Below are 20,326 nucleotides of genomic sequence, written 5' to 3'. Positions count from 1 at the left end.
AATCATGACTTTGTATATGTATTCTGCACTTTGTCTGGACTAGCATGCAAAGCCTGAGGTCTTCTCTGCAGTGCGTTTTAGAGTTTCTCAACCAGTACATGACATATAATATTGAACTCTGGCTTATATCTTTCTTAATCTTTCTTAAATCTTTTCTTTCATTTGCTCCCTTTTTTAGTCCCACAGTGGCCTAACCAGCCTGTCAAAAAATATAATAATTTTCATTGTTCTTCAATCTCTTTGATGTATTGTATTTTAAAATCAATTTGATCAGAACTATGTAGCAATTAGAGCAGCAGGGACGGAGCTCTGATTGACCCTGGTTTTCATGGAAACCATTCAGCAAGTTATTCAAATAGATCAAATGTGTGAACCCGTTGACCTCTGCTGCTCCTCGACTGGAGCCCAGGCTCCCAGCGGGATTTGCACCTTCTGTGCCGAAGAAAGAAAACTGCTATCCCGTTTTCTGATTGCCTCTGTGGACAAAGTACGAGACAGCAGATATTGTAGAGGACCAGTACTGAAGTTTATACTCTCTCTCCTCCTGTCTGTCTCTGAAGTTCTGTGTAAGACATCTTTAGCTGTGAGTGCCCATTTGGAGGTACTGTGTCTAATGACTGCTGATGTGTAATGTGACAGTGCTGAGTGGTCTCTGTCTCTCTCTGCAGGCCAACGATGCCTCAGGAAACACCTGGAACTGGCTGTATTTCGTCCCGCTCATCATCATCGGCTCTTTCTTCATGCTGAACCTGGTCCTAGGAGTCCTGTCTGGGTAAGAGGCCTTCCAAACACCGCCCCTTGCTGGATGGGATGTTTTGTACATTTGTTCTCTTTGTTCTAAGTGTAGAACAAAAAAAAAGAGGTTACTTGACTTTTGACCCTAACAATTAGTTAAATCATGTAATTAGTATCAGAGAATGTATAAAAGCTAGAGGTCGGTGCTTTTATAGTGCTTTTCTCTCTTGACCAGAATTTCTAAACCTGCTGCTTTGGTGACTGGGCGACCACACTATAAGAATTAATAATAATTGCTAACACTTATTGCACTTTTCTGGACTCCACTCAAAGTGCTTTACAGGTAATGGGGACTCCCCTCCAACAACACCAATGTGCAGCATCCACTTGCCATTGGATGAGATGTTAAGCCAAAGTCCAGACTACTAAAGGTCCCAGGGCACTGTTTGTAAGGTGTAGGGATGTTCACCCCAGTGTCCTGGTTAAAATCCACTCTGGGTTTGTATCTGTTTTTCCTTAAGCTCCCCCTTAATTCAACTGGAGAAGCAGTTTCTCCCTCCTCCCCTTATCTGCTGTGCAGTAGTATTGATGATGCAAATGGCAGCTACATGTCACTCTAGTTGGGGAAGAAGTGTGTCCCCACCTGTGCGTAAAGCGCTTTGGAAACAATCCAGATGAAAAGAGCTGTGCAGAGGCAGTTTGTTATCTGAATGTCATATCTTAGATTAGATATTAGATATTAGATAAGATCTCTTAATTGGCCATATACTGTACAATTTCTTGTGTTAGGAATTTGTCTTTTAATACCCCAACTTGCTCTCCATGAGACAGACAGGGAGAGAAGCTTGGGGTCAGAGCGCAGGGTCAGCCATTTATACGGCGCCCCTGGAGCAGCTGGGGTGAAGGGCCTTGCTCAGGGGCCCAACGGAGTAGGATTCCTCTGCCGACCACAGGATACGAACTGACAACCTTCCAGCCACAGGCACAGTCCCATCTCTGCATCATTTGGCTTCTAAATCAAAACTTGTTATACAATCAGTCTGTGCATCTGCAAATTTAAATGCTGGGCCCACGTTTGGTATCATTGAAATACTAGAGCAAGGGGAATGTTAATTCTGGGAGGCTGAATCTATCTGGAGAGCGGCTCTTGCTGTCTGGTGAGTCCGTGTTTAGTTTAGACAGCATGCCTGCACTGGTGTGTGTCTTTCTACTGAGAAGAACGTTCTGAGTCTGAATTCTCTGCACATCTGCTATCTGTGGAGGGAATTTGCAAAACAGCAGGAGTTTCTCCAAGGTTGTTTCAATATTTTATTTGCTCTGATCCATGAGTTTTTTATTGTGAGTAAATTTCCATTAATGATCTGTCCTCCAAGAACCCTCATTTCTGCCTTCGGACATTGCACCTACACTGCTCCCCTGTGTAAGGAACAATCTGTCTTCTTCTTTTTCACAGCCTTAGTCCCAGACTATCCTGAGTCCAGCTACACAGAAGGTTATGCGATAGCTGGGCTGCTGTTGGGGCTGGAATTTATTGCTGCAAGGAAATCTAATCGTATTTCACTGGCATACACCACAGATGGTTTTCAGTGCTCTCTGATGTAAATGTTGCTCTGTGGTTTCATTTAGTTTGTTTTCATTGGTTGATTCCGCTTTAGGCTTTCTGTGTTTTTAAAAGGGGCTTGAGGTTCTGTAGCAGTTCTCTTATTTAAAGCCTCATGAGCCTCAAGAGAGCCAGTCGTGTCGAGGGGAGAGGGCAGTGTGCTCCTTCGTGCCTGCGCCGGAGCTGGGACACGCCCTCTGGTTTGCACTGTGCTTCAGCTCCTCATCCGACAGGCCGATCAATTAGCGGCTCGTTATTCAGGCTTATTCGCGGAAATGGAGTTCCATTCTGGGTATAGTCCTGTGTCGCACCCTGACCAGGAGCAAGCAGCTTTCTGTCAGTGGTTGGATGGGTGGGATGATGGGAAATTTAATGGCCCAACCAGCGTGAATAACGTTTGGTTTACTTCTGCAACTTCTGACATTGATTCAAGTAATTTAAGTAAGCCCAGCTGGGGTGAAGCTTTGTGTAACTTTGGAACTGTGCTGGGCCCCCTCCTGTTTTGCACTGTTGCTTCAATGATCTGGCTCAGGGGACTCCAGCAGTCCTGTTTTTCTCTTGACTTACTTCACTTCTGTTTGCAAATCAATAATTTGCTTAACTAGACCTTTTATTAAAAAAAAGGTCTTCAGGGTCTATCCAGCTTAGGATTTAAAGTGAAACAATGAGATTTTGCCAGTTACTGGAACTGTTTAGTTCAGGAAGTGATTGTCTCATTCATGTGTGGAGGTGCAGTTGAAAGAAGAAAGGGGAGATCATTAAGGCCTTTTTCATCTCGAAGCTCTTTTCACCTCTCTCTCTGCCCTTATTTATGACCTGTAGACTCTGAGCACAGCTCGGCACCACATCCTCATTACTGACACCTCGATACAGTGAGAGAAACACAACATTTAAGAGATTCGCCAGTCGTTTCTGTGAAGGCGTTTGTCGGTGCCGTGCTGTGGTTGTCCGCTCTGAGGGTGGCAGGGTGTTTGTCTTCTCTGAGACTTTATACTGGCCTGCATGACAGGGAAGGAAGCTGTGATTCCACCTCCTTGCTAGCGGTGTAACTGACTGAGCTGAGAGCCGGACCAGGGCTATTTTGTAATGCTCTGCAGTGGGGATTTGGGCTGTTATCCAGCTCTGTCGCTCTTCCAGGTGCTGAAAGTGCAATATATCATTCAGACAAGTCCACCATGATCTGTGCTTCCCTCTAACGAAATCCAGCACTGACCTTTGAGCTGGGAATGGGGACATCTGGGCATCTGCATTAACTATTCTTACTTTCCCCTTCAAATATGATGACACAGGAGAAACACACTGAGGTATCCAGGAGTCAGTTTAATGGAAATTCTGTAGCTTGAGCAGCAGCATGTGGTCTAGGAACAGTTACATTCAGACAGAATGTAATGTAGTGTTTCTTAATGGAGAAATACGTGCTAATTAGCATGATCTTTTTTTAATTCACCTAATTTTTCACTAGTTCCTTTTGCAACTTTTGCAAGTGGTTACCTTGAGGCAGGGAATTTTTTGAGTGAAGAAATACGGTCAACTATGCCGAGCCAAGGAAGACTGTAATATGATGAGCACAAGAGCAGAAGAAAACACTCCTCCTTGTGCTATGCAAACATTTTGTAACGACATTCCTGCGTCCTGCGGTCGCATGTGAGCTCTGGGCACTGGGCGGGCAGGTCCTGTCACTTTACATAATTTCCTGCTTGCCCTGTGTTTCCTGGGCATGGCGATAGAGTAGGAGTGTATCCATGAACCCCCCCCCCCATGCAAGCTGGGCCTGTGCTTCTCTCAGGTCGGCCTCCACCGCGTCCATTGAAGTGACCTTCACACGGCTCTTTCATTCCCACACTCCCTCCGCGGGCACTGTCGTCCTGCGTTATCCTCCGCGCCCCGAGCTGCGCCCTTTGTTAGAAGGTAAAGGCCGTTGTCTTTGAGTTGGCGAGGGATCCAGGCGCACGCAGGGATGAGAAGAGAGGTCCGCCGGCGGGGGGGCCTGTTTCCCCGTGACACCAGCGTGCGCCGTCTCTCAGAAGCCCCCGCCTGGGGAGGCAGCAGGGGGCGGGGGGGCCTGGAAAGGTCAGGCGTCCGGGGGACCGGGCAGCGGGGAGTCCAGTGTCGCACAGGGGGCCCCAGCCTGGCTCCCGCACCTGGTTCTGATCCGCTACCTTATTTACTATTACAGGTTGGTCGATTCTGGGGGGTAGGAGGATAAAGACGGGGACAGTCAATAAAAGAAAAGGCATATGATATTTCTATAATTACACAAAACTTTAACTCTGTTGTAAAAGAAGGGAAATAGATCATTCAGATGTCGGTGTCTGTGCATTTATAGTATATCTGTGCTGTATTGCAGGATATGCTATTAACCATGTATAGTTTTAATTTATAAGTAAGTTAAATTTTTTAATTGTAGTTAATTGAGGTGCAGTGGTCTTATGAAATTGTATTGTAGGAAGTACAGCTGATGGAATGGATGCTGCTATATAAAGCCCTTAGTCTCAGATGCAGTCTGAGACTAAAATATATGTTTATGAGGATCAACAATACACTGTAAGACTACACTAGTGTTTTCTCCAATTACAACAACTGTGATTGTTACAGCTCAGTTTGAGTGAGAAGAGACTGTGCTTGTTGTTTAGTAGTTTTAAATTCACAGTGAACTTAACTTGATCACAGCAAGCCAGGGTAAACTACATGAGCAGCCAATATGAAGTGTTGTACAGTAGGAGCCAATTCACCACCAGTCGGATCTAATTGACTCGTTGTCAGCTGTTGTGTCGTCATTAATGTAATGTTGTGGTGAGGCTGTCAAGCAGACAAGCTAACCCAGCTGCCCCTCTTGCTGCAGCAATAATGTTGTTTTTCCTCATCACTCGTCCTTGAAGCTAAAAGGCTGCCTTTTGTGCTACAAAATATAGAATTAACTGCCAGCTTCAAACAAACCGGCAAAGTTTCAGCTGGAGATCGCCATTGAATCATCATTCTGTGCAAAGAGGGAAGAGCATTCAGTGAACAGAGCAGAACAGTGCAAAATGTCTCAGACCTTTGCACTGCTGAAACAGTATACGAGTTTCAACAGGGAGGCGGTAGCCCGCATAATCTTGGTTATGGCATTGTTGAAATAAACTGTTCATCTCCCATTTCGAAAGGAATATTATATGTACAGTATTTGCCTGTAGATGAGAACCCAGGTGAAGGCATCTAGTGAAATAAGCGTAGAGTATCTACTAAATATGTGTCAAGATCTTGCTATACAGTATCTGTGTATGCACATCCTATTTGGTGCTGAGTAAAGCAGAAACATAAGGCAGCTCTGGAGCCGTGCTCCTGTGCTGCGTGGGTAAAGTGCTTCCTTGAGCTCCACGGGGAGCAGTCTGAAGAGAGGCTGGGAGCCTCCTCGCCTGCGGGAGTGCTGGGATTCCAGGCTGACCGCCCCCTCAGTCCAGCGCGTGCCCCCCAAGGGAGGGGCTGCCTGTATTCACGCGTGGGGGGGGTGCCCAATCGAAGCAGAGCTGTGACTGGGCCGTGGGAGGGGGATCCTCTCTCTCTCTCTCTCTCTCTCTCTCTCTCTCTCTCTCTCTCTCTCTCTCTCTCTCTCTCTCTCTCTCTCTCTCTCTCTCTTCCTCTCGTCGGCAGGGCTGGTACTGATCGGAGCCGTCAACACAAATACGTCGAACAAACACTTATCCATAGACCACCAGTGACATTAACAATACTAATAGTGACCACCTAACCCACCCTTCCCCATCTCCCCTTGAAACGGGAGAACCCCCTCCTTTTCAACAGAAAATGATCAATATGAAGAGACCGCGCCTCTCCCTCCTGTCATCTCTTAAGCAGCTACCTCTCTCTCAGGCCTCTCCCTCCCTCACTCTCTCTCTGTTCAACTGCGGTTAAAAAGCTGCTGTGGACGGAATAGAGATCAGGTCTCATCTTAAATATCTAAACCGCGCTGGTGCTGCCCCAGAACACTTGCAAACCATTTGTGACTGGTATCGTTCTTAGTGAGAGTTGTGCTTTTGATCCTACTCTCTTGTCTTCTCAAATGCAAAAATAAAACACACAGGACAGAACACATCTACCGGGCTACACTTACAATGAATTCAGAACACTGGTTTTTATTCTGAAAAGGTCACAATTCCTGCTAACTGCAATACTCATTTGATTAGAACGTAACGGAGTCACCACCCCCCCTGCTGCTACAGGAAAAAAAAAAACAATGATTAGTTTATGTAGCTCCTTCCGTTGTGAGAAAGCACCATACTAGTGAAAGAATCTTTCATGACTGCACTGCCGTCATTCACTGTTAACAGTGTAAGCTGTGATGACACAGGTAGGGGTAGGGTTAATTTATTCCACACAAATAAAAGAAAGAAAATCTGTAAGTGTACTGTAAGTTAATTAACAAAGTTCTCTGGACTTACTCTGCTAGTTAGGCAATGCGTTTGTCAGCAGTAAAGTGTCCTGCTCCACAGGGTGGTTTGCAGCGTCATTACGAATGACGTATGAATGTCAGCGTTGTGTCCCTACAGATATTGCATTATTATAATCACGTCTGCTGGGGGAAGGACAGCGTCAGCCTTATTAACCTTGGAATGCCTGGCAGTCAGTGACTGGAGTTTGTAACCAAAGTCTGGGAGAACAGACCCCTATTCCTGGCAGTCACAGGCTCACTCGCTCATCACTCTCACAGCCCTCCCCAATTCAGCAGTTTGTGTTTCTCAAGACTTGTCTTGTCGTAGGTGTGCCATGAGGTTTTGCTCAAATCAAGCTGTCCATGTTTCGATGGGGTGAAGTTTCTAGCCTGTGTTACTCCTGGACAGTGACCTCTCCTTGTGCGGTGGGGGGTCACGGTTGTGAACTGAAGCCGAGACGAGGCTCTGATCTGTCCCTGTCCCTGTCCCTGTCCCTGTCCCGCAGTGAGTTTGCCAAGGAGCGTGAGCGCGTGGAGAAGAGGCAGGAGTTCCTGAAGCTGCGACGCCAGCAGCAGATCGAGCGCGAGCTGACCGGGTACCTGGAGTGGATATGCAAGGCAGGTCAGGCTGGTCTCCAGATTCCCGCTCCCTTCTCTGCTTGGCCTAGCCGGGCTCCTGGTCTGCATGCATTCAACACGCCTGCACGGGCCTGCTTGTGTGCAGCCGCGCCCCTCTGCTGTGCTCTTTGAGGAACTACCAGGAGAGCTAAGCTCTCGATTTGATAGAGGTCTTTTTTTAACTTAGTCTTCAGTCAGGTCTAATGCAAGTATAAAGCTGTTTTTAGAAATCCATAGATGACCCACAGGGGCTGGGGTGTTGGAACTCTGGTCATCTCAGTGGTGGCCAGAGCAGTTCTTTCATGGCCACATGAATGCTTGACATTTAGACACCACTGTAAGCTCTGTGCGGGACTCTGGACCTTGATGTCGATGCACAAAGGAACAGGGAAGAACGGGTCTGGAGAGGCTACAGGAGAGATGGCTGCAGAGATGAGAAGGGCGGACATGAGTGGAAGAGGGACAGAGAGAGACCTTTTTCCGAAATTGGCTTGTGGCCTGGTTTGGCTCTCCCCAAGCCCCAGCCCTGATTGCAGCTGTCCGCAGTGCGCTGTGGTGGAGGGAGAGTCTAAAAGCTTCTAGAAGAACCGAGGCTGCTGTACGTCTGCCTGTCCTTGTCAGACCGGGCTCCCAGCGCGTGACCCACGCTGGCCTTCACACAGAGACTCGCTAAGGTCTGCGGGTCGGCCAGCCCGGGAGAATCGCCGGGGTCCAGCTTGGTGTAGAACATGACGCGCTGACTTTAACCTGCAAGAGCCCTGATCTCAGCAAGGGAGCTGCCCAGTGTAATGATTGGTGGTGGCTTATTCATTTTGGGCATAAGAAGGCAGTACTGCAGCGAGTGGGGCATATGTGGAGGTGGTCAGGGAGGGGCTGGGATGGGGGGGGTGTCTCTGCACTTTGACGTGAAGAATCCTGATCCATGTGTCTTCATTCCAGAGGAGGTCATGCTGGCAGAAGAGGACAGGATCGCTGAGGAGAAATCTCCGCTGGACGGTGGGTGGCACGGCAAGGGATGGGCCTTAAAGTGTTTTGTTTTCTCTAAAGCAGGGTCTTCCAAACCTGGGTCAGGAAGAAATGAGTAATATAATAACATTAATGGCCAGTTCCAAACACGTAGAGTAACCTGATGGTTGCTCACTACTGGTTTAGTGGGCCCAAACCAGTAGTGTCCAGTATTGCCTTCTGATTTCTGTTTCAGCTTTGCTGTCAATTGCTTAACTGAACCAATATTCTGTTTTTTAAAACGTTTTTGGATTGCAGCTCGTGATCAGCTGGGGGTGAGTGTGTGTGTGTGAGGGCAGCAGGGTGGGGTGGGGGTCTTCAGATGATTTAGAAAGTCTTGCAAGAACCTTGAAATCTGCAGCCGCTGGCAGAGTGATCAGTCAGTTCAGTTCAGGGTTCTGGCACTGGTTTGAGGTTAAACTGACACAGGGCTTAGGGGGACAAGGAAGTCCCCCTAAGGAGCACTGTTGACAGAAATCTAAGAAAAAAATTAAAGATCCTGTACTTACCAGTCATGTCTTTTTCTGTAAAACAACAATGTTCAGGTAATATAGCGGTAATTAAAAAAATAATGAAAAATATTATTTGGATATCATGGGACTAGACTTAATTAAACATTAGTCCGCCCCACACAGCAGTGCCACAGTCTCTGCAATTGTGGAGGTGCTCAACGCAGCTGTAATTACACAGCCTCACCTAATAGCATTACTACTGAACACAGAGCTGTGTCTCGCAGAGGAGCACGCTGATCAGTCTGGGTCTTCTGACAGGGCTGTGTGTGGCAGGTCTGTCACGAAGACAGCAGATGCAGTTGGTGCCTTGCACTCTGCTGAGCCCAGGCCTTAACTGGGGGTCCTGTGGGGGATGAGCTGATGAGAATTAGAAAGGGGCAGGCGGATCTGGGAGTGGAACAGTATCGAAGGGGGTTGAGTGAATCTGAGGTCCTGAAGGTATTGTGTTTGTTAGAAGACGTGCAGGGTCACAAACTGGTGGAAACCATTCAGGCCATCTATCTGTTGCTTTGTACACTTGTTGGAAGTCAGTTGATCCAGGATCTCATCCAGTGGATTCTTGTCCAGCCAGCCTAACCCAGCAGGGTAGCTTGAGCTAAACATCGGCAAGGTCTCGGAATATCATAGCAACATATTGTGAAACACTGCTGACACGTATATATTATTTTATACGAAATGCAAAATTTTAGCGGGGACGGCGTGTTTGCAGCCAAAATTAAACATCGCAAGCGGGCTTAGGTGGGGGTGGAGGGAAATCTACCCCCGAAGCGATTTGTAGATGGAAAGTAAATAAGAAAAGTCGCAGAGAGTGCAAAGTCCCCCAAATTCGACCCCTTTGGAGCGGGTCTGCTCTGCGCTGCCCTGCGGCCGTGATGCTCGCTTCAGAACCGCGCAGCTTAGAGACCTGCGCGCCCTTCCTCCTGTCAGAGCCCCGGATCTGCGGATCTCCCCAGATCTGCACGGCACACCAGAAGAGAAAGGCTGTGCTGCGGAGGGGCGTTTTTGATCCTTCACACAATGCCTGCTAATCCGCAGGGGACGAATCTGAGTTACTGTTGTGCGCCCAGCATGTGGCGTCCCTGTGCCGGCAGTGAGCTGCCTCATTTAATCCAAATGAAGTTTTAATACGGAAGGGCGGATTCTTCCAGGCTCCAGCTGTTAATGCGGTAAAATCCCCCTGTTAGACTCGAGAGCTTGTTTCTCCTCGATTTCCCCGTTCAGACTGAGCCTCCTGCTGCATTGCTGCAGTGTTGGTATTGTGGCGACGGCGTTGAGCTGCAGCTGGGTGGGGTGGGTTGCATCAAGCCCTCTGCCGATCCCTGTAGGCACAGCGCCCTCCCGCTGATCCGCTGCCCGGCGGCCCGGCTGTGGCAACTCTCACAGCTGCTACGCAAGGATTAATACTTCCGTGACCCAGTGCAGTTGGTTATTTGTAGTTGTTTTTGTGCTGTTGGCCTGGACTTTAGTGCCACGTGGGTCGTGTTTTTTTGGTGTTAGACCTGTGCTTGCCCCTTGCCTTCAATTCCACGGCTCAAGTGGGGTTGTGTTTCTACTACCAGCCTCATGGCAGATGCCGCGGTCTGGTCTCCATTGTAGCCGAGAACAGGTTCTTGCTGTATTTCAGAAAACATCTTGACATGGAGAAGTATATAAATCCAGGGAATAGTTTGATACAGAGAAGATGAAGCAGCTGGAATACTGGAGTCACTAAGAAATAACCAGGCCCTGTTTTTGAGCTCGCAGTCTGCTACTCGTGGAGGAGCCAAATGGAAGGAAAAGATCCCTTTGACACCTTTTTCTAGCTGTAGTTTAACTTCCTACTGTTGCTCTTTTGCTGTCGGAAATTGCTTGACTTAACAATACAGGTTTTCGGAGGAAAGCTCAGCATCAGCTTAATTGTAAAAAATCTAGTCCCTTTCTGCCTTTACTTCCATATGCACAGAGTTAATCAAATCTATCTTCTGTACATGTGGAGGTATTCTCTCCAAAATGCAGGTGTTGGTGACAAGCATGTGATTAACATTCAGTCAGCAGTTTTGCTGTGCCTAAATAACATCATGTCTTTGCCTGTTGGTTGTGTGTAGTGTTAAAAAGAGCCAAGACCAAGAAGAGCAAGAATGACCTGATCCACGCTGAGGAAGGAGAGGACCACTTCACAGACATCTCCTCCGTGGGTGAGACTACTCTCTGACTTCTGATCTCTGCATCCCAGCCTGCGCAGTCTGTGCTGAAATACACTGAGCCACTCTGGTTTAAATGCAAACAAGTGTCTGGACAGGCTGTACTATTCAGTTTACAGTGTCACAGACTGGAAGTCGGTGTAGCACACTGCTAAATGCACTCAAGTTGTAAAAGTGAACATTTCAGCCTGAGACTGAATTAATCTAATTCATGTCCAGTCTGTCTACATAACAAGAGCGAATGTGGACAAAGGTATTCATTTTGATGGAGAGTTCCACAACCACATCTATTCTTATTATATATTAATAGCAGTACTAGGATAAAAAAGTGAATAAGACTAAGAATAAAAAGTAATAAGATCAGTCACATTTGCTTGATTTTTTTAATTAAATAACACTGACAGTGCATGGAACTCCCGTACACCTGCAGTCATGCTAACCCAACCCAATTCTTGTCCCTGGCTCTCAGTTTTTTCCAAGGGATCATTTTAATTGTTTTGAGTCTCTCTCAAAGCCAGGCCTGTGTGAGGGGGCGCTCTGAAATGTCAGGTCAACTCTTATTAATTCACAGCATTATGTTTGCAGCATGACAGACTCACACAGGCCTGATACAGAGGAGGGGGCCCCGTTTAGCCACAGCTGAAATAATTGAAGGACTGCAGAGAATAACTTGCAGTTAAAACTGTGAAATGGGAAGCCACAGTGATTGATTAATTCAAGTTTATCTTAACTGCCAACCGTCTGTCCTCCAGATTTCATTACAAGAACCTGAAAGATGTGTTCAGTTCATATTTCAGTCTTGTAAAAAAGAATATTGTTGGGAATGCAAGGCACTCCACTCCTGGCTTGGGAAAAGACTCAGGAGTTCTTTGATTGGTAACCAATCTGGGCATTTGAGTAGATTAAACCCAGAAAATGTCCAGTACCTACCTAATTTAATCAGCCGCTGGGTTCTTGATTGTGGTTTCTTCTGCTTTAAGTGGAAAAAACTTGTTTAACCCATCTTTTCCTGAACTTTCTGACCCCTGACTCTCAGGGAAACCCATTTCCTAGGTAATTGAAAATAAGATATTTATGGGTCTCATGATATCTTCTTAGCTAATGGGTAACCAGCTAGGATTGCTGATTGCAGGATAGTAGATGTGAGGGAAGGGATAGTAGTAATACCAGCAGAAGCAGAGGTATGAACAGTAGAAATCTTAGTATTACTTCTTAGCAGTACTAGCAGGCACAGTCTTAAGAGCAAAAGCAGTGTAACAGCAGTAATTGGCAGCAGCAGTGTCAGAAGATGTAGTGGTCCATAGGCAGTAGCGTCACAGTACTATCTTGGTTGACTTCACTCGAACACCAGTCTTAGACACAATCTGAAGATCAAATCTAACCAGGGCTTATGAACTCTGCCCATTGTCATTAAACATGCAGTGCTGAGCAAATTCAAACAAAAGCCTAAAAAAAAGACTGCAAATGAATAATGACAGTAGCCAAAAGAAGTATGCTTAATAAGGGAAAGATTTGCTACTACAGTATCTGTGGCCTCGGTTTTTAATGGCACTTAAAGCCTTGAAATTCTGCTGCCCAAGTGCTTTCAGACTGAGTCAGAAATTAGATCCACATGAGGGAGTCTTAATTATTTGGGATTTTATATTTGGTTTGAGGTAAAAAGTCCTCAGCACTGCAGAAAGGCATGAATAGTGATCTAAACGAATGTTACAGTGCACGTTCCAGTGTCAGAAACACGTGGTGCTTCAGGAGTTTAATCTGTGCTCAAAATAGCCTGAATAATGATTATTCCTGGGCTCATTCAAGAGGAGTAATGAGGTGGTAATAGTATGATTTTTCACTTTTTTAATGCCCAGCTGACATTTGGGATTAATTTAAGATTTGAGGTTTTTAATATTGCTCAGGAGCAGTGTCTGCAGGGACTGTGAGCAGGAGAGAAGAGGGCTGCTCCAGCAGCAGGCTTCCCTTTCCACTCCCACAACCTCCCAGCCAGCTGGCGAAGGGGCTTGGTGGGTCGAGTGTTCGTGTGGGCGTGCACTCGGGGGAGTGGCGGGACCAGAGGAGGGAGGACGTCACCGGCCCAGCCTCACACAGTGAGGGCAGACTTGGGGTCGTGCTCTGCAGGGCCGCCAGTGGGGGCCGAGGAGGTCTCTGGAAGCGGCCACTCTCTCGGCTGATTAAAGCACTGCCCTGCAGCTTGGGAGCCCCGGTCCTGCAGGTTTTCCAAAACTGATTGGGTTAAGCCTTTAAAAACCCCTCTCGCAGAATCAGCTATTAGATTATTTACCCAGTCAGTTCCTATTTGCTTGCTGCCATTGGGAAGAGTTCTTCTACAGGTGGGCGTGCCCGTGAGTGGGCCCCTCTGTGCCTTAATGATTAAAAAAAAGAGCAGTGAAGGCAGTGGAAACTCATCTTTTGCAGAGATAATGCAGCACCCCCGCCCTGCCCCTTCTAGAACTGTAGAGCTGTGAGTGGCATTTCGTTTTGCTTCCTTGCGCATGCTCTGTTCCAAGTTAACTGGATAAAAAGGAAGTGTTTGGATTTAACACGTCCTCAAATTTTGAGGAAGGGCTTCGCAGGCGGGTGGGTGCGGCCCCCCTTGGTGAGAGGGCGAGGGATGACTCCCCCGGCCGGTCGGCCCTGACCCGTGTTCTCTGTCCCGACGCTGGCCAGGCTCCCCGTTCGCCCGCACCAGCCTGAAGAGCGGCAAGAACGAGAGCTCCTCCTACTTCCGGCGGAAGGAGAAGAGGCTGCGGTTCTTCATCCGCCGCATGGTCAAGTCGCAGAGCTTCTACTGGATCGTCCTGTGCCTGGTGGCCCTGAACACGCTGTGCGTGGCCATCGTGCACTACGACCAGCCGGACTGGCTCACCAAGGCGCTGTGTAGGTCCCGTGTGCTGCACCCCCACGTCACCTGTGCACCGCTGGGCCGCACAGTTAACCCTCACGTCGTCTGTCTTGTTTTTCTGGGTGGCATGGTGTTCCAGACTTGGCTGAGTTTGTGTTCCTGGGCCTCTTTCTGACCGAGATGACCTTGAAGATGTATGGGCTGGGACCCAGAAACTACTTTCACTCTTCTTTCAATTGCTTTGATTTTGGGGTGAGTCCGAGTCGATGAACACACCCCACCCAACAGTCCAGTTTTCCCTTTCACACCACATTCCCTTCTCTTTCATCCCTGAAAGCCCTTCTTAACAGGAAAGGAAGAGTGTGTCTTTCTTGATGGTTCTCAATCATCTGGTTTGGGCCATTCCCAGTCCTCGTTTCTGGGGTGGGTCTGAGTACATGTTAAACCGTGGTCTAGGCTTGAAGTACAACAGTTTACATGATAGATATATAGAGGAGAGTTTTTTGCCATTTGGACATGTACAATGGGATTGTTATTTGTACCGTTCTCTCAGAACACGCACAGTAGAACAGACAGCACCACACAATGTAGACAGTGCATTCCAGGTATACCTTGGAGGTCCTGTCTCAGCACTGTCAGCTCCTGAGACTTTAGGCTAGAAGTTGGTAGCTCTGCTGTCAAATCCTGAAGTAGTTTAAGGGATATAAGAAGCTAGTTTCCTAATGAAGATAATTTCCTGGCTTCACTCTTTGTATCCTGTTCCTCTTGTTCTCTTTGCCAGGTGATAGTGGGTAGTATTTTTGAGGTGGTCTGGGCAGCAGTGAAGCCCGGGGCCTCATTCGGCATCAGTGTCCTGAGAGCCCTGCGTCTGCTCAGGATTTTCAAAGTAACAAAGTAAGTCTGCTTCCTTCCCATCGCCTCCCTTTAATACACATGGGGCTTGATCTATTCAGGTTCTGTAATATACACATTCAGAGGGGCCAAAGACATCCTGACTAGTTTCACTGTTGTCTCTAAATTTCCCCCTCTGTGCTCGTGTGTGCCCTGCAGCGGACTGGTGTCCTGCCCCGCTCCTGTGCTGCAGGTGACCCTCACCAGAAATAAGCAGTTTTCTGATACTGAATGACTGTATGAAGGGACTAACCAGCACAATGCCCCCACCTTGCCGGTCTACAGGCAAATGATTTTTTTCCAGTTATCATCGGTTAAAACCAATAACCTCAAGCCCTAAATACTGTACACTCTACAGGCTGCTGCATCATTCTGCTCATTCTGCCTCTGTCTTTTAATTTTGTTCCCTTTTCATTTATTCCCTTCGGTGCACTGATCCACACCTGAAACGTGCTTATTTATAGACGGAGGACTGGTTTCTGGTTCGGAATTCTTTTTTAAGGGCACAAGAATCATTGTCATCTTCAGTCAACAAGAAGCATTTCCTGCAGCTTGTTCCAGCTTCACCCTGCTGGGAAATCAGTTTTCATTTAACTTAATTGCAAATCAACACAGAGAGACAGGATGTTGTCGAAACCCTGCATGTTAAATCTAATACACTCAGAAGATGTCTTTGAAGGGCAAATTTGTTCTACGTTTCTCTTTCTGTTTACAGTTTGTATATTATAGTATTCTAAGAAAGATATAATATGTTTGTGGTTAATAACCCAATTAAAAATGCACTTAAGCTAATTTGGAGAGTAGTTGTCTTTTGTGGTGCATTTAAACGTAATGTGGGGTCATACGTCAGTTTGTGAGGATTTAGCATGAAGAAATTACATTCTGCCGCTTATTGGATTAAGATTGGATATCTGTGTGGACAAAAGAGCGCAACAGATTGTGTATTTGGTGGGCATGGGACCCTGCATCTAACAGTGAGATCCATTAAAACAATTAACACTTAATTGATGACATTTTTAATTAAACATTTACGGTATGGCAGATAAGAAGGATGTAAACAGGCTCTTGGATTGAGTTTTATCACAGTTAGATGTGCTTTTCTGTGCATTGTCCTTACTGATTCTCAGCCCCAGCCTCGCGTTTTATGTTTTGAAGTAATCCTGCAATCGACAAGCCAGTATTCAGAGTCACATGCGCAGTGGCATAGAAATAGCACCGGTGTCAGATTTAAGAGAGTTATACATTGCACTGCGTCAGGGAGCGGAGGCGTGCACTTTCAAATCCAGCCACATTAGCTGCAGCAGTTTACAATGCAGGAAAGTTATTATTATCTAATAAATACTAGATGTACTTATAATTGTGTGAGTGGGAGGACAATCAGGTTATGGATCAGTTTACATTTCCAACAGAAACGTCTTTCCCCTGGGCCTTGGAGTGGAGTGCGATACTGTATATGAGAGCCCATAACCAAGCGCTGCATTATCCATTCTTCTGGACAGTTCACCTGATGTCCCGTATACCCTTCTGTCCGCCTGCCTGTCTCTCGTTGTCTGCCCGTGTGGCTGTCTCGCTGTGCAGGTACTGGAACTCTCTGCGGAACCTGGTGGTGTCCCTGCTCAACTCCATGAAGTCCATCATCAGCCTGCTCTTCCTCCTCTTCCTCTTCATCGTCGTCTTCGCTCTGCTGGGCATGCAGCTTTTCGGCGGCCAGTGAGTACTCTCCCCCCTGTCCCTGTTCACCAGCCCCTCGCTTCACCCGGATACATTAACAGTCTTTCTCACCCCTCTGCATGGCGCAGCGCTCTTGCACACGCAGGGCTCAGGGCACTGAATTTGTAAAAAAAAGTAGCTTTTCACACTGGCTTCTGTGCAAAACCATGCATGAATGTACTATTTACAAAGTCCCCTTGCTTTGTAAAATATAATGTGCATACTGTACAATACACTAGTTATGGAAGAGAAACCTGCATTGTTGTTCTTAAGCTTTAAAGTAGTGTGATTTGATAGAATTGCAAAGTCTGTTTTAGATGTGGAAAGCACTAAAGTCATAAAAAAGAGGTTCTAAACAGTGAGCTACGTAGTCCCAAATTTATATTATGGTGTAACTGCACTATAGCAGCTCAGTAGATCTGAGATTCCCTTTGGCATAGTACTATCAAGACGGTTTTCTGTAGATCTTACAATACGTCTTACTATAGTACTGTTCTGTCCATTTCATTAAAAAAGTGTTACAGTGTCACTGCCATATTCATATTCTAGAGTTCATAAAAATGCTGAAGTGTTCTGTTGTGTTAATAAAAAGATAAACTGTATTATTCCTGGCAGTGGCATGTTGTTTTAATCACATGAGATCACAGTTCCTTTCCTCTTTTTTATTGTGCTTCACTTTGGAATTGTGTTTATGAGCTATGCAGATGTGCAGGAAACTGGGAATTTAGGATTTCCATCCCACAAATTTGGAAATTGATCCTTCCCATCAGTATAACACAGTGGTCACATTGCTTTATGCAAGCAAGTTAGATGTTTCTTTTACATTCATAAGAAAAACTTTACCACATTAGATTTAAATGTATTGTCCAAACTGATCCTAATCGGAGATTCTGATTCAAAGAATTAAGTAATTGTTCAATTTCATTTTTGGTCTGGTAGTTCATTGCAATTGTTTATGATAAAACTTCACAGTAACTTTCCTTCAACGCTTTTTTAAGAATCAAAGCTCATTTTTTAGGGATTTTCACATCCTACATTTTTAGCACCTCTCTTTTGACATTCAGTCGGCCACATAGTGGATCTCAGCTCATGCCTCGTAACTCTTTCTGATGACCTTCCCGCATACAGACGTCTCTCTGTTCCCCTGCCACGAACATCTAGCGGTAGTTGATTCACAAGGCTGTAGGTACACTTGAGGCAGGCAAAAGGGCAGAATCCTGAGCTGCTACTTCCAGGCATCTGAGTTGACAGCTCCTCCTCTGAGGTGCCGTTTTATTCCGTCTCTCCGGATTTATCCGGCCTGCAGTCCCAGTGGTCCACGTTGTTGGCGTACAATCTTAACGCAGGTGAGAGATCCCTGCTGACTGTGACTGCCGCTTAGTCAAGCGCGGGTGCTTAGAGACACAAAAATCGCTTTTCTTCAAAGGGAGAAGCTTGGAGAAAACCACACACAAGGTGTACAGTAGTTCAGGTGGGGAGCTGCGTCAGCATGCGCAGGCTGCAAAGGAACAAGTAATAGGTTTATTCCATGCTGAAAAAAAGAAGAAAGAGAACACAACGTTTCGGCCGTGGAGCCTTCTTCAGGTGTGAGCAAGGTGTACAGTTTGTTTTCAGGATTCTGCCGCCTGGGATTAACCCTGCAGTGCAATTCTCCCAATACACAGCAGAACTCCTGGGTGCATTAGCATGAGCCTAATGTGTAGAGTGCATTGGCCCTGTCAGGTTGTCTTCACTGTGCCTGTTTAATTTGACCTGGGACGTTGTACCTCAACCCCAGGCCAGGGTTCTGGGGTTCTGTCAAGCCAGCAGGAATTCTAGAGACTGGATAGGTCGGATGTGGTCATGGTCAAACTGAGACAGTCGGCAGTAGCCGCAGATAGGCAGGATTGCTCACGCTGGTTTGCTGTGTACATCAGAAGGTCAGTGTTTGCTCTGACCGTACAAGACAGGGGAAAAGAAATAGCATGGAATTAGTTTTAAAAAATTATTTGCCTTGGAATGCTTCAGAGATGTAAAACTATTTTTTGTGTGTAAATTAATGAAGGGAACATACTAGCATTGCTGTAAAGGGTTGAGGTGGCAGGGATCTGAATTATGCAGGAAACAGATTTTGCAGGAAGAGTGTGGTTCACAGGAAAACGCCACAGCACCGTTTCAGTGCTGAAGCAAGAGTTCATTTCGTACTGTACCTGGTATTTCCCTTGCAAACCTTACCTGCATGCTCTGCATCAGAGTAGATGCAACAGTCATTCCTTCCAAGCCTTCATGCTGGTTTCAGTGCTTAACCCTGCTGTATTCCGATGCTGCTTTCCCCTCTTCAATCAACATTAAGGTACAGTGTAGAGGGATTTTTTTAACACACCTTTGTTTTTCTTCAGTTCCTTCACTCGATGAACATTGTGATTTCATCACATTTAAAGAGAGGACAAGGGCTTAACAGCACTCTGAGACAAATGAAGGAATACAAACCCGCAAAATATGCAATTCTATTCACTGATAAATTAGAAAACAGTGCTATCAGGTTAAACTGTGCTCAAAATTAAATTGAAGTTAAGCTGCATGAGGATATGAACAGACTGCAGCAATTTAAGAGGAATGTTCTCATTATCATTAAACACTACATTTTTTTTGTTTTTACTTAACCAAAAGAATAACTGCAATCAGGAGTTGTTAGCCTCGTGGCTTCACTGGTTTGTGAGATCCTAGCTGTCCCCCGGATGTGTGAACAGGTGGAAACAAGCTAACAGCACAGCTATAGCACAGCTGACAGGGGATGGGGATGAACAGTGTATACTGATGGAAGGGGCATGTGTAGTTTGAGATGCATGCCCCTTGCATTGAGGGTGCTCTATCTGTGTGTGGGCCTGAAGCTCTGCAGTAAGCAGGGTTATTAATCTTAGCACTTTCCAGCTTGCACATAGCTCAGACAGGGCCAGCCAGAGAGCAGTCAGCAGTAAGTCACGGCAGTGTCGCTCAGCGAACAGTGACAGTGCTGTTTGTGAGTTATGTTGTTGTTGTTGCTGTTGTTTCTCTTGTGGGGCTCCAAACACCGTTTGTTTTATCTTCTCCCTGTTTTCTTCAGTTCCAAGGCGCCAGACACAAGTTCTGACAGGTTTGTTCACCCAGACACTCGTTCAAAATGAGACCCTACCTGGTCCCCCGTGGGGCGCTGTGTGTGACCTCTGACCTCTGAGTTGGGCGTTGGCTGTTGTCCCACTGAAATATTTCAGTAAATATGTGCTGTGAGGGATGTATTGCAAAGCATTTGCACAAAACCTCTGCAAAAGTGTTGTTGTTTTTGTTGTTATTATTTAAAAGTTGTACCAATGTAATTATTTGGTCAGGATTGTCAGTCTAAAAATAAAAAAAAAACATGTTATTAGAGATTTTGTCTTATAAAACATCACTGGCAATTTTCTTACGATAGAATTTGGTTAATTTGTCAGTTCTGAAAATCTTTTTTTAAATAGTTCTACCCTTGAATGAGGTGAATGAAGATCATGCTGCTGGTTTTGTGTGAGTGAGGGTCAATACACCCTTGTGGGTTTTAACGCGTGGGGCTGTGCAGTGGGAGAAGGAAGAAGGTGGAATGGCAAACCCACACCGCTCCCCGCGAGACAGACAGACACGTGGCGCTGCTGCGCTGCTCCTGCGGGGGTGTGCTCACGGGGGCACGCCTGGGGAGTCCAGTACAGTCACCATACTCTATACAGCCGTTTGCCTGGAGTTTTAGTCTGGATGAACTTCATCCTGTGCGCATAAATGTGCTGGATAATTCCCTAGGAGGGAATAAAGAAGGGTCCAGTTCCCTTCGAGTTC

General features: G+C 46.3%; 1 protein-coding gene across 1 annotated transcript in view; it reads left to right on the top strand.

The window, feature by feature from the left end:
- Positions 1–20,326, top strand: part of cacna1ba (calcium channel, voltage-dependent, N type, alpha 1B subunit, a) — a 167,031-nt gene that overhangs the window by 81,323 nt on the left and 65,382 nt on the right. Inside the window, exons 9-16 of the mRNA XM_069183194.1 lie at positions 669–772; positions 7,250–7,365; positions 8,301–8,357; positions 10,963–11,052; positions 13,732–13,941; positions 14,046–14,158; positions 14,688–14,800; positions 16,376–16,507. Of these exons, the coding sequence (XP_069039295.1) occupies positions 669–772; positions 7,250–7,365; positions 8,301–8,357; positions 10,963–11,052; positions 13,732–13,941; positions 14,046–14,158; positions 14,688–14,800; positions 16,376–16,507 (935 nt within the window). The remainder of the gene's footprint in view (positions 1–668; positions 773–7,249; positions 7,366–8,300; positions 8,358–10,962; positions 11,053–13,731; positions 13,942–14,045; positions 14,159–14,687; positions 14,801–16,375; positions 16,508–20,326) is intronic.

Source organism: Lepisosteus oculatus, chromosome 24 (genome assembly GCF_040954835.1).
Source record: "Lepisosteus oculatus isolate fLepOcu1 chromosome 24, fLepOcu1.hap2, whole genome shotgun sequence".
Taxonomy (NCBI): domain Eukaryota; kingdom Metazoa; phylum Chordata; class Actinopteri; order Semionotiformes; family Lepisosteidae; genus Lepisosteus; species Lepisosteus oculatus.
This window is presented reverse-complemented; position numbering and strand designations above follow the sequence as displayed.